The 13,305-nt window shown below is 44.1% G+C and overlaps 1 protein-coding gene across 2 annotated transcripts in view; it reads right to left on the bottom strand.

Moving 5' to 3' along the window:
• The window catches only part of PPM1L (protein phosphatase, Mg2+/Mn2+ dependent 1L), a 320,839-nt gene that overhangs the window by 5,990 nt on the left and 301,544 nt on the right, over nt 1-13,305 (bottom strand). For both annotated transcript variants that reach the window (XM_043873747.1, XM_043873748.1), the window contains exon 3: nt 3,132-3,293. In XM_043873747.1, the coding sequence (XP_043729682.1) occupies nt 3,132-3,293 (162 nt within the window). The remainder of the gene's footprint in view (nt 1-3,131; nt 3,294-13,305) is intronic.

Below are 13,305 nucleotides of genomic sequence, written 5' to 3'. Positions count from 1 at the left end.
CTGTATTGATCACAAACATCTCCCCAGCTGGGACAGGGATTAAAGAATGGTGTACTTTAGCACAGTTGTTAAAGGCTCAGGCTCTTGGGTCAGTCTACTAGGATCTGATTCCTGGCTCTGTTACTTCTAGCTCTGAGTGACTTTAGATGAGAAACTCTCTAATCCTTGGTTTCCCTGGTTGCAAAATTTGGAAAATAATAGTATCTATTCCATCGAGAAGTTGTGAGAAATAGAGTTATTCTATATTAATCAGTTGGCACAGTGTCTGAATATAACATGCACTCAGTATTACCTGGTGGCTCAGATAGTAAAGAGTCTGCTTGCAATGCGGGAGACCTGAGTTCGATCCCTACCTAAGTCAGGAAGATCCCCTGGAGAATGAAATGGCTACCTACTCCAGTATTCTTGCCTGAAAAATCCCATGGCTGGAGGAGCCTGGTGGGCTACAGTCCGTAGGGTTGCAAAGAGTCAGACACTACTAAGCAACTTCACTTTCACAGTATTATCTATTATTATTTTTTCTTTAAGGGAACTAGAACTTTGTTCATTTGCAAGTTATGTCAGATATTTATTAAGTATATGCTCCATGCAGGGCAGCTTGCAGGCTATAAAGTTGGACAAGATCTAGACCTTTTCCTAAAGAAGCAGAGAGTCTGGCAGGAGGGAAAATTCACCTGCATTCACAGCTACAAGCACAGAGCAGTAATTTTTCAGGGAGAACCTAGCACCTATTAAATGCTATAGGCAGGTAGAGGGGAGAGGGAAGATTTCCAGTTGTGATAATCAGGGGAGAGTGAGCATTAAAGCTCAGCTCTGAACGGAACGACAGGTAGGACTTCCATGAGCAGGGATGTCTAAGAACATTCCAGGAAGAGTGGTTTCCCGGGCAAGAGCACAGGCTCTGGAGTCACTGTCTGGGGTTTCAGTCACTGTCATTCACTCGCTGTGTGTCCTTGGGCACACAATCCTCTCTGAGGCTCCATTTCTTTGGTTGTAAAATGAGAATAACATTATCAACCTCATAAGGTAGGGAAAGAGAAAGTGTATGTAAAGCACCCAGCGTAGCTCCCAGCACAGAGTAGAATGCACGGTAAATGACCGCTGACATCACTACGGTTGTACAAACAGCTTAAGGCAGGGAGACAGAAAGATTGATGTGTATTTTGACCTAGACAGGTTGCAGGGTATTGCGACACCAAACAGGAGGGGGACAGGTGTCCAGAAAGGAAGGCTGAGGCCAGAGAAGACACACATAAATATAATAAAACCAATCATTGCTCATTAAGCCCTGCTGTAAAGTACACCCTTGACACAGCACGTGAGATTAACCTCCTTGGAGATGCGGTCTGAATTTGCTCCTGTAATCACTTCCGGGTGGGGGCAGGGAGGAGGAGAGAGGATACAGTGGGCTGACGTGTCAGAAGAGAGCGCTAAGGTGGCATCTCAGGTGTACCGTATACACATCCCCACCGTGCTTCCTCAAGAGTAAGCTGACTGTATCCCAAGTCCAGGGTCACAGTGGATGCCTGAGGAGATGCTGCCTTCATAAGCAAGGGAGATCATCAAAGCTTGACAGGTGTTCTTAAAACACCGTGCCATCCCACTGACAGAAAACCTGTCCAGTGCTTTCATTAAAAATTATTCTGCATCTCAAGTAGTCACTGAAGCAGGAGGTTGTAATAAAATTCAATGATTTTGGATTCAACAGTATAGCTTCCCACTGTAAGAACTCAAATGTTGATTAGGTTCTGGGCAGAAGCTGGTGTGCAGACATTGATGGTCAATCTGCAGATTCCCCTAGAGGGCAGGGGCACTTCTTGGGCAGCGACCTGGGGGACGTGAACTCCCTTGGGCAAGAGGGCCTGCCGCTTGGCATGCAAGACACAGGCTACAAGCTGTGGTGGTCAGTTTGGGGAGAGAAGGGGTCCTCCTCTGGACAGGTAGAAAAAACGAAAGTGTTAGTTGCTCAGTAGTGTCCAACTCTTTGAGACCCTATGGATTGGAGCCCACCAGGCTCCTCTGTCCATGGGATTCTCCAGGCAAGACTACTAGAGTGGGTTGCCATTCCCTTCTCCAGGAGATCTTCCTGACCCTGGGATTGAACCCAGGTCTCCTGCATTGCAGGTAGACTTTTTATGGTCTGAGCCACCAGGAAAGCCTACAGGTAGAAAAGTATCCCTCCAAATTAACTATGAAAATGTAATCACCAACTGGTAATCTTTCAAGTCTTTGCCAATGTCACCTTAGTGAGACCCACACTGACCACCCCAACACTCCCCTTTCCCTAACGTTCTGTGTCTCTCCATAGCAGTTATCACCTTGTAATAGACTAAATAATTTGCCTGTTTTAACTTTTTAATGATATCTGTCTACTCCATCCCCTACCCCTTCTCAATTCCAGGATGTCCATTTGTACCTCCAGCCCCTAGACGTTGAAAAAATAAAAAAGGGATTCTCTCCCTCCTGCAACTGACATATATACTTAGATCAGGCATTCAGCTTGGAGTTGGGAGTATACAGATGAACAGACCAAAGTTCCTGCCTTAAAGAACTCATGGTCAGGAAGGCAAGACAGATGAAAGGGCCAGATATGTCCACATCCTGCGAAAAGTGACCCAAGAGGTCCACATAGGATGCCAGGGAAAGACTGAAGGGGTACCTAAGCCAGACTGGGGAAGCCTTTGGCTCAGTGTGACAGGGAAGGCTGCCAAAAGGACATCCTGAAACCAAGTCTTAAAGGGCAAGGTTATTATTACCCACTGGACAGTGTGGGCAACACTTGCAAAGGCACAGACGTGTCAGCTCCATGGTTCATTTGGTGGTTAGTAGTTTGGCATGGCTGGAAGGAAGCAGAGTATGGTAAGCAATGGCCCAAAGATCCCATTAGCCTTTCAACTAAGGGCTTTTTTTGGCTGTTGTGGACACGTTGGCCATGAAGAAGGGCAAATTCAGTGGCCATGCATTTGATGGGAAATGTTACAAAGTCCAGTCCCAGCTGCCTCAGTTGCAGCCTTTGTATGGATCTGCTCCTCACTGGGTAAAGGAGCGTCTCTCCCGGGGAATCTCCCGGAAACCGCCTTGGCCACTTGAACAAGACAGCACACAGTCCTTGGAGGCACTGATAAGCTCACCGGCTCTCTTTATCCTCTTCCTCTCCTTCAGCTGGTAGGGTTTGTGATCATGAGACAAAGGAATGGCATTTCCATCCTTGTCACATAGGACCCCACGCGAGTCACCCACGTTGGCCACAGTGAGGTCTTTATCTGATAGCAGAGCAATCAAACACGTCGTACCTGCAAAACAGAAGAGACAGGCCACATGGGCAGTCAGCGGTGCTTTGAGCTTAAGCTGCTTCTCGAGGTTACTGGCGTCTTCAGGCATTAAAACTGCTCCTGCTGGGTCAGCATCTGACTCCCGCCACTCCGGGAAGGAGGGCTGTTCACGTCAACAACACTGATCAGATCTGACAGTCAATTTTCTTAACCATGTTGGAGTGTCACTGAAATCGGCTAGGATAAGATTATCATTTTCCCCAAATCATTGTTGTCTCTGGTTCTCTTGATTTAAGTGCATATCACACTTAAAAGGATTAGGAGAGAATCAGAATCGGCTTGAAGCTTCAGACAATGGATACTTATTTTCTGCTTCTTGGTGGTGCTTAGGTTCTGTGAAATCCCAGTTGAAAGTGGGAAGACTGGGGGGTGGGCTCTCACTGGGAGCACCTGGACAGACCAGCAGATGACAGATGGTAACAACCAGATCCTATGGAGCCAGGGGCACAGGCTATGCACACAGAGTCTGAGAGCAAAGACCAGTGGCCAGAAATAGGTTGGCTCCAGGGTGTGATGTGGCAGACGATCAGGGGAGAGGCAGGAAAACCTACTGTGATGAGGGAAATGACACCTAGGCCAATAGGAGGTGGGGACTGGAGGTGGTCAGAGTCAGAAGGGAAGTAAGAGTGAAGAGCTATTTGCCTGGGTCCACAAAGACACAAAAGGACACGTTCCCTTTCCTCAAACTCTTCCTGGAACAAGAATGGATAAAAGCAATAGAACTACAGAGTCTGGTCTAGTTGGAGGTTGTCCTTCTTACCTGCCCATTACCCTCTGTTCACCCCTCACGTTTCTCCTCCCTGACTTCTGACAGTGTCACTAAATATGCAAATACCTGCTGAAATGCACAATCCATTAAGCTCTTGCTTCAAACTAATAATGACCTTCCTTGTTAAAATTATGCATCAATTAGTCTTCATTAATATTTAACCTCCTCATTAAGAAGGTCATATTCCATAACAGAATGTAAGTTGCATCTAAACAGCTCTTTCTCTTCATAGAACAACAGCAAAGGCTGAATTCTTAAATAGACATAAAGAATAAATACAGGTTGATATCAAGAGGGAGGAGAATAATCAGGATATTCAGCTATCACATAGTTCTATTCGAAATTCCATTCTAAAGCCTGTGTAGCTCAAAAGTGCCTTGATTAGAAATGGAAACGCATGAAATGTTGGTTGTCTCAGGATGTCTGATATGAAAGGCCTTGTGAAAGGAAAAAAGACTAATCTCAGGATTATCAAAGCAAATCACAAATCTTTCATCTTAAAAAAACTGTAAGAATGAAAATGTAACCATAAGAACAATCCATATGATTAGAAATTGTTATTCTTAGTTTTTGATATTAGCTGCATTCTGGTGTTAAACTGGCCTCACTTTGTGTTCAAGCATCTGCTTGTGTTAACCTGTTGATCACAATGACAGCACAAATTCTCCTAGAAGGCAGACTCTCGGAAGTTTGAAAGGTGAAATGGAGACACTATGCTATTGGGGTATTACATGGTTTGGGGGCATTATTTAACTCAAAGACCCCCTTCTCCTCTAGCTTGGTGCACTTTGAGAAATCATAGCCCAGAAAGGGCTTTGAGGTCCCCATATGAGGGAAGCAAAAGGATCTACTTGGATGAGCTATGAGCTCCTTCCACACTCCCATTTCAGGCACAGCAGCTCTATATCCATTGTTATCTTAATTGAGCTGCCATGTATCTTTCTTTCTTCTTTTTTTTTTTTTTAAAGAGAGAGGTCATACCTATGGTCAGAAAAAAAAAATTGAGATTTAATTGTATATGGGTTAAAAAACCCCTGAAGGATTTTAAGTAGGATAGTGATATGATGAGATCTGTGTTTTATAAGATCACATCAGTGGCTTTGTGGAAGGTAAACTGGAAGCAGGGAGAACTGGGAGAGTTCATGAGAATCTGAAATACTGTAGTAAACAAAAGGATGGAGGATCAGTGACAGATTACTGAAGATCAGAACGGACAGGTGATAGAGAATAAGGAAATACAGGAGAGGGGAGAATTCAGGATAATGTCCTGGTGTCTAGAACACAGTGGGGAGGGGCACTGGGTGCTCCATGGACAAGCACGTAAGGAAACGTCTGCCTGGGCTTCTGGGAAAGGCTTTCTCTCTCACCGAAGGAGACGCCATGCAGAACACAACCCGTTTCTTTGGCCTCATGTGGCTCCTGTGTTTCCCGGAGCTGTGGCAGCCATGTTGTACCACGAGGGGCTACAGCTCAGAGTCAAGGCTCTGTGCCCAGGAGGAGCAGCCAAGGGGTGAGGAACCTGAGTCCCTGAGACATCACAGGACTTCTGAACCAGCCTAGACTCACCCTGTTCTTGTTCTGGGAGACAGCAAACGTCCTTCCTTTTTAAGGCTTTTTATGGTGGGTTTTGTTGTCATTTCTTCTCGTGGCATCCTAACTGGTTCAAGGGCTCCTAGTTCAGTAAGGGCGTTTCTGGGTGAGAGATTTCGTCTGACTGCTTTGCTTCACTCACACATGAAGATTCACGGCTTGCTAACTTCTCTGTCCAGAACACAATCCCATTGTTTCTATGGGTCAATAAAATCTACCTCCTGATGTGGATTTCAGGAATGTACTGCTTTGAGAAAGTGGAAACTGCCTGTGACAACAATAGACTCTTAGATCGGACAAAAGGGGTGTGCCCCAGATGGCAGAATGAGAGTTGCAGGCAGCGTTGAGGATCACTGAAATGGTACCATTCTCCCTCCGCAGAAACCTGCCTGTGTCCTGGGGGGAGGCCCACGCGTGATCGAAAACAAAACACGATGCTTCACTGTAAACAACTTATTGTTTGGACTTTGCAGTCTTAGCTCAGGATTATAAGAGATAATTTATAATCTAATCTTACATTATAGCAGAATGTAACTACCTTGTGGTTGAGAAAAACACCAGAAAAACATTATGCCCAAGAGGAAACATGCCAAGCCTTTTGTCATTGGGCCTCTGTGTTCTCTCTGCCTAGCATAGTGCCTGGTCCTTGATTTTGTGCACATGGTGATGATTCAGTTCAAGCATGATATCTTCAGAGGCCTTCCTTGACGGGGGAATCTAATTTCCTCTTGATGTCCTTTATTGCCCTCATAACACATAATTATGTAAATATCTTGTTTATTTCTTTAAGCAATTTATTTAACACCAGTCTTCCCCTGTACAACATAAACTTCACAAGAGTAAGACTATCACCTGCTTGTTCTTCCTCCTATAATGGTGAAGTCTAGAATACTGCAGACCTCAGTATTTGCTGAATAAACAAATTAACAGAGAAGTGATAAAGAATCACACACTCTCTCTGGTCCTGATCGAATATTACGCTAAGCACCCACCGTCTTGCTCTGAGTATATCAAACCAGTTCAATAGTACACTGTACAACATCTTCTAGATATTGCCACAGCAGGGAGATACCCAACTGCAGCAAAATGCATTTTATACACTGATCAAAACATAAGGACCCCCCTGTACATGTATAAGCATGCTCACAGGCACACTGTTAGCAAGTAGGCGGAAGTTCAGCCTAGGCCTGGCCCTAGCTCTTTCCTCCAGTCCAGGCTCCTGGGCCAATGCAAATGAAACGGGGGTAGGGTGCTCATCCTCAACAGCTTCCAAAGCCATAGCACACTGGGACACAATAAATGCATCACGGTGACCATTACATGAGCAACCTGTGTCTACTTCTGACCTCAATGTGTACTTCAGCAAAGCAGGCACGTTTTTGTGTTGTTCTATTAATTCTTATTTTCCTTAGGGAAGAACACACAAAGGCCAATTATTCATTAGCCTATTCCTCTAAACCAGCATGTTCTCTCTTCATTTAATTTCTAGGCTGCAAAGTAAAAGTACACAAGAAAATCTGTTCTGGACTTATCTAAATATTTTTATTGGCTAACATTATTCAGTGAATTTACCTGATGAGCTGGAGAAAAATGTAAATCTTAATGAGGGATAAGTAGTTTGGGACATCTCAGCCATCTTTTAAAACCCTAATTTAAAATGTTCCTGGTGAAATGAATAACAAAGTAGTAATAGTTTGTTCAGTACTACAAATGCCACTAGTGTTAGGCACTCGGTCGTGTCTGACTCTCTGCGACCCCATGGACTGTAGCCCATCTGGCAAAGAATACTGGAGGGGGTAGCTGTTCCCTCCTTCAGGGGATCTTTCCAACTCAGGGATCGAACCTGGGTCTCCCACACTGTAGGCAAATTCTTTACCATCTAAGCCACTAGGGAAGCCCATGAACCCACAAACACACTTGCAGTTGATTTCCTGACACCTTATGGTGGAGAAGAGGTAGCTATTATTCTTCAATTTTAGCAGATGAGAAAAATGCGACTCAGAGAATTCAAGTGTCATATTCATGATTACATGACTCAGTGCATATGTACTAAAAGACCAAATTGACTAAAAAAACCAGGGAATCCAGAATTATTAGTAGTAATAATAACAATGACAGACCTACTCCTTATGCATTTTACTATAATGCTAAACATTTTATTTATGTTATGTAACTTAATCTGCACTACCTATAAGAAGGCATAATTATCGCCAACTTACAGATGGGGAAACTAGATCTCAGACAGTACAGCAATCTGCCCAGGTCACTCACACGGACTGTCTGATTCCCTGGGCCAAACCTTTGATAAATTAGCACTCCTTCTTGCTCTAAACTGTTCTCTTCCACCTCCAAGAAGGAATGACTTCTGTAACCAGTTTCTGCATTTCTGTGTTTTGAATAGTCCCCATCAACTTGCCCCCTCTTGTAGTATAAACTAGTGCATGTTACAGAAATGTTTGTAAACCAGAAGAAATTCTGATTAGTGTGACATGAATTTCCTTTCATATAACTGTAAGTCTGGATTAACTTAAAGCTGATACATTTCAAATTCTCAATAATGATCAGTCAGAAAGTATCTGAACTTCTGCAGGGAAAAAGCAATCGACTTGGATTAGCTTTACATCCTTTCCAGCTTGAATATTTTGCTGGTTTTGAATAGGAACTGCAAACTCCTCTGCCTTCAGGTGTAAGAAAAAGCTTATGACCCTCTTGGAGTAGCTTCACCCCTGTACTTTTGACAGGATCCTGGGTTCTGAAGATGTTTTTCTACTCTAAGAATGGGCAAGCATGAAGATAAGAGACAAGTGACATCAGGTTTCAGTGCTGGGTCCATAGCAAGCAGTGGTGGGGCTGGTGGCAAGCTAGAGAATGCACGCTAATGGGGCAGCATTACCTCTGCAAGGAAAACGGCTGCCAGCGGGGAACGTAATAGTTATTCAATGTGAATAGTTATTCAGATTTTTCAAGAGAAGCTGTTTTTATGTGAACTCTGACTTATGATGTTGACCACTTTAACTACAACGCAGGCCACACCTGGCTATATTTAAAATGGATAACCAACAAGGTCCTACTGTATGGCACAGGGAACTCTGCTCAGTCTGGATGGGAGGGGAGTTCGGGGGAGAAAGGATATATGTATATGTATGGCTGAATCCCTCTGCTGTCCACTGGAAACTATCACAACATTGTTAACCGGCTATCCTCCAAAACAAAACAAAAAGTTAAAAAAAATAAAAATAATACAGATATCAACAATTAAAAAAAAAAACAATGCACGCCAAACAATAGGTAACTGTAGGTCAAATGATTCTTTGACCCATTAGGCTGGCAACTTCTTTTTGACCCAGGGTGACACCTTATTGACTGCAGTATTCTTAACACAGTGCTTTCTACCCTGCACAGACCCTAATGTTGGGAGGGATGCTAAGGACTGAAGTGGTCGTAAGGAAAGTGGGGGTGCTTATCGATATATAACTTATACTAATTGTAGTATTTATACAATTCACACCTTTGTCCTATGTAAATATATATACTCTTATTTTTTGAAAAATATTAGCAGAGTTATGCTGTCAATGGGATGTTAGACCACTTTGTTTTCTTCTTTATACTTTTCTGCATTAAGGTGAATTTAACGTTACTTAAAACCACAAATTAGTCACAGTGTTTCAGAAGGCATGTCCTATAAATGATTCACAACATTTCAGAAACTATATCCACTGCATGAAGCAAAGTATCCAAGCCATAAAACAGAAAAAGCAGAACTGACGGTCGTGGTAGTAGGATGGTACAGGTAGAAAAAAGACACAGAGGAATAGCAGTAACAAATGATGACAGCACCATTGTCGACAGACGGTCAAGTTCAGATTCAGATCTGAGCATCAGTGATCATTCATCAAGGACTCAGTGACAGACCAGTGAACCTCAGCTGCCTTCAGGCTCCCTGCCCCCCCCCCTCCCCACCCCCCACCCCGCACAGCCTCATCTCACCTCTGAGCAGGGCTATCTACAATTTCTACTCAGAGCAAAACACCCAGCCCTGAAAGTGAAGGTCAAAGTGTTCGTCTTTCAGTCGTGTCCAACTGCGACCCCATGGACTGTAGCCCACCAGGCTGCTCTGTCCATGGGATTCTCTAGGCAAGAACACTAGAGTGGGCAGCCATTCCCTTCTCAAGGGGATCTTCCCAACCCAGGGGTCAAACCCAGGTCTCCCACACTGCAGGCAGATTCTTTAATGTCTGAGCTACCAGGGAAGCCCCACTCAGCCCTGAGTCCCTATCAAAACATAATACCATCAACCTCTTGCACTCCCCTCCCCCTCTTCCTGTATGCAGACAGCTATGATTTAAAAAAACTGGAGTAATGAGAATCCCTATTTTATGCAAGTTCAGCTTACTGCAACATCTTCTTGTGTGCCTGACACTGCAGTTTCACTTTTTCTGGTGAGGGAGTGTGAGGCTGGGCTGAGTGGAGAAAGCCGGATGTGATGAGCTGGGTGCGATTAGTCGGCGCTTGCATGCTTCAAAGCAGTGGATGTTTTCCCAAACAGCGAGGCCCCACACAGTGAACGCCACTCGCTCAAGCTAACAGTGATTTCCCTCTGTGACAGAAAGTCTTTTGTAAGAGAATTTTTTAAATTTCCTTTTTTTTTTCCTTCAGAAAAGAGAGAAAGAAATTGGGAGATAAGTGGAGAAGAAGGGAAGGAAATGGACACATTCACAGGAGCAGAGAGAGGGAGAAGGGGAGAGAGAATGAATGAATATTTCGGTGAAGGTGTTATAGCTGCCTAAAAGCCATTCTTTATACACAGCAAAGGAGAATCAACACATTCATATGATAAGGGAAGATGGGTTTATCTTGAAAAGGTTTGACAATGAATGTGAGTTCAATAACACAATTCCAGAGCCTAGATGACATCAAGGCCTGGTAACTGACAGAAATTATATTGGTGTGCAACATATTGGAAAAAGAGCAGGCAAAGCCAGCCATTAATGAAAGCATTACAGGGAATGATAAGATCACTGTCGGCAGGGGCTTCTAGCCCCTACCTCCCACAGCCAACATTGTGATGAGCCCTGAAACACAGATAAAGGGCCAGGCAGCTTGCAGATAAGGCTCCTGGGCCCCATCCCCCATCTGCACAATCTCTAAATCCGCCAAAGTTTGACTTGCTCAGAGCCTGCTCACCAGTCTTGTAATTGTTAATGCCATGGCAGAGACACATCTATCGGGACAATCCATTGTCTGAAAAACTAAAGAGTAAGCTCTAATCTTTCCTTCTTTATTCCTTTTCTCTCATTATTGCCTGAGTCTTTGCACCCCATGCTCTAAATCCTCAGGCCCTCTTTAAGAATTTCTATATTAATGTGCCTGGGTGGGGCTACTAAGTTAATAGTAATTAACTTTTCAAACTATAAGTCAATAAGTCTACTGTAATGAGTCTTGTGAGAGTTTGAAAGCTATTTTATGCTACGAGAGCCTTGAATGGAAAGCAATTAGAGATCTATGTGCAGAGAGACACGTGTGGGTCAAATTGTGAGAGCTGCTATATACTGTCCATGCACCACGAAAGCAAGTGGAAGTGTTAGTGCTCAGTCGTGTCTGATTCTTTGCGACCCCGTGGACTGTAGCTCACTAGGCTCCTCTGTCCATGGAATTCTCCAGGGAAGAATACTGGAGTGGATAGCCATTCCCCTCTCCAGGGGATCGACCTTGACCCAGGGATCGACCCTGGGTCTCCCACATTGCAGGGAGATTCTTTACCATCTGAGCCACCAGGGAAGCGCCCCCATTTGCCATGTGCAGAGGTAATATCTTTAATTCTAACAGCCTATAGGGTACTATTGTCCCCATTTTACAGATGATAAAACTGAGATTAAAAGATCAGCCCAAGATTATGCGGCTAAGTGAGGGACAGAATTTAACTAGTCTGTTGCCTGAGTGTTGCTTTCAACCTTGAAGCAGGCTGTGGCTAGCCCATGGTTCTTGTATCTGTGCAAACCAGATGTCTTAAGTCATCCCTTCCTTAAGAGATTTATTAAGGTTTATTACCATCCTCATAAAAGGGCCGTAATACATGTTCAAGTTGACAACGACTACAGTGTGAACAGTGCCTCCTAGAACCCGTGGGCAAACATGCCTGGTGATGTGGGCAACCCTGCTTCTGGGCTATATCCTGGCCCTGCCGCCCCACACCCCCTGTCCCGGGAGGGAAGAGACCAGAGGAGAGGGTCGCTCAGTGAGGAATTTCAGCAGAACAGCTGAACATAAGAGGTTTTCAACTTCACGTGAAGGCTAGCAGTAGTCCAAAAGCCCAAACTGGAAGAGTGAAATACGGACAGCAACACACGTGAGGCCACACGTGTATGACCGGGAGTACTTTAAGGCCTTCTCCCATCAAGGCCTGAAGTATTGGTGCTGAGAAGGCAAACTATCTCCGAGGCTTCCCAAACAGAGCGAGCAGTGACAGGACACACCACACAGAGAGGGAGGCTCATGTGGGCCCCCCACAACACGGCACCCCTTCGGTCCTCCTTTAAAACCCAAGCTGTCTCAACTTCCCCTCACCACATGCTGGAGGGCAGGGTGGCAGAAATAACACTGTGTGAGGAAAAAAAAGTTCTATTACCAATTGCAATTTTCTTTTCCTCTATGCGACGTCTGCATGAGCAAAAATATCAGCCATTGAGTTTGACACTGGCTGACTGTGAGGCAATCAATTTGATGGCAAATTCTATTATTTTAAATCCTAGGTAGTCTAATTCCAGATTTAGGTTTATTTGGGCTCTTCCTTGGCAGACATACAGTAATTCATAAAATGACAAGAAGAAATAAGAAACCATGTCCAAGTGCCAGAAAGGTCTTTTCCACAAATGAGCTGTGCTATCCTAAATAAGATAATCTATTTTATGGGGGAAGGAGGTTAGGGTTAGGGTGTGTGATCTGTCACTTCAGTCGTGGCGGACTCTTTGCGACCCTATGGACTATAGTCCTCCAGGCTTCTCTGTCAATGGGAATCTCCAGGCAAAAATACTGGACTGGGTTGCCATGCCCTCCTCCAGGGGATCTACCCAACCCAGGGATCGAACCCATGTCTCCTGCATGGCAGGTGCATTTTTTACCCATTGAGCCACCTCAGTAATTCAAACTTTTAGAATCTGATGGAGTATTCATTAAATTTTCACACTTCACCAAAGTTAAAATTATAGATACGTTATCTGATGCTCTTGAATCGCATTTTAAAATCAAAGTGTTCTTCAACTTCACATTTCAACTACTGTAGTAGTTCAGTGTGAACATGTTGAGGAGTCACCTCCTGTTAAACTGGTCACATACTGGGGAGTCTTAGAAAACCACAGCAGCAGCAGATCCTCATACTTTAGGAGCCTCTATCTTCCTCTCCAACGTGACTATTTTGAGGTATGAGTAAGCACGCACGCTTTTCTGAAACTCATTAACATCCTGCTCATTACTCTGACTGACATTTAGTTCAGATGATAACATGCTGCTGAAATTAATTTCTAATTACATAATCACAACCTAGATTCTAAGTTCTGTGTCTTTTAGTGGTAAATAAAATCAATTTCATGGTTCTTTGATTCTTCCTACATAAGCCAG

This window comes from Cervus elaphus, chromosome 19, assembly GCF_910594005.1.
Source record: "Cervus elaphus chromosome 19, mCerEla1.1, whole genome shotgun sequence".
Taxonomy (NCBI): Eukaryota; Metazoa; Chordata; class Mammalia; order Artiodactyla; family Cervidae; genus Cervus; species Cervus elaphus.
Note: the sequence above shows the minus strand (reverse complement) of the source record. Positions and strands in the feature narration are given on the sequence as shown.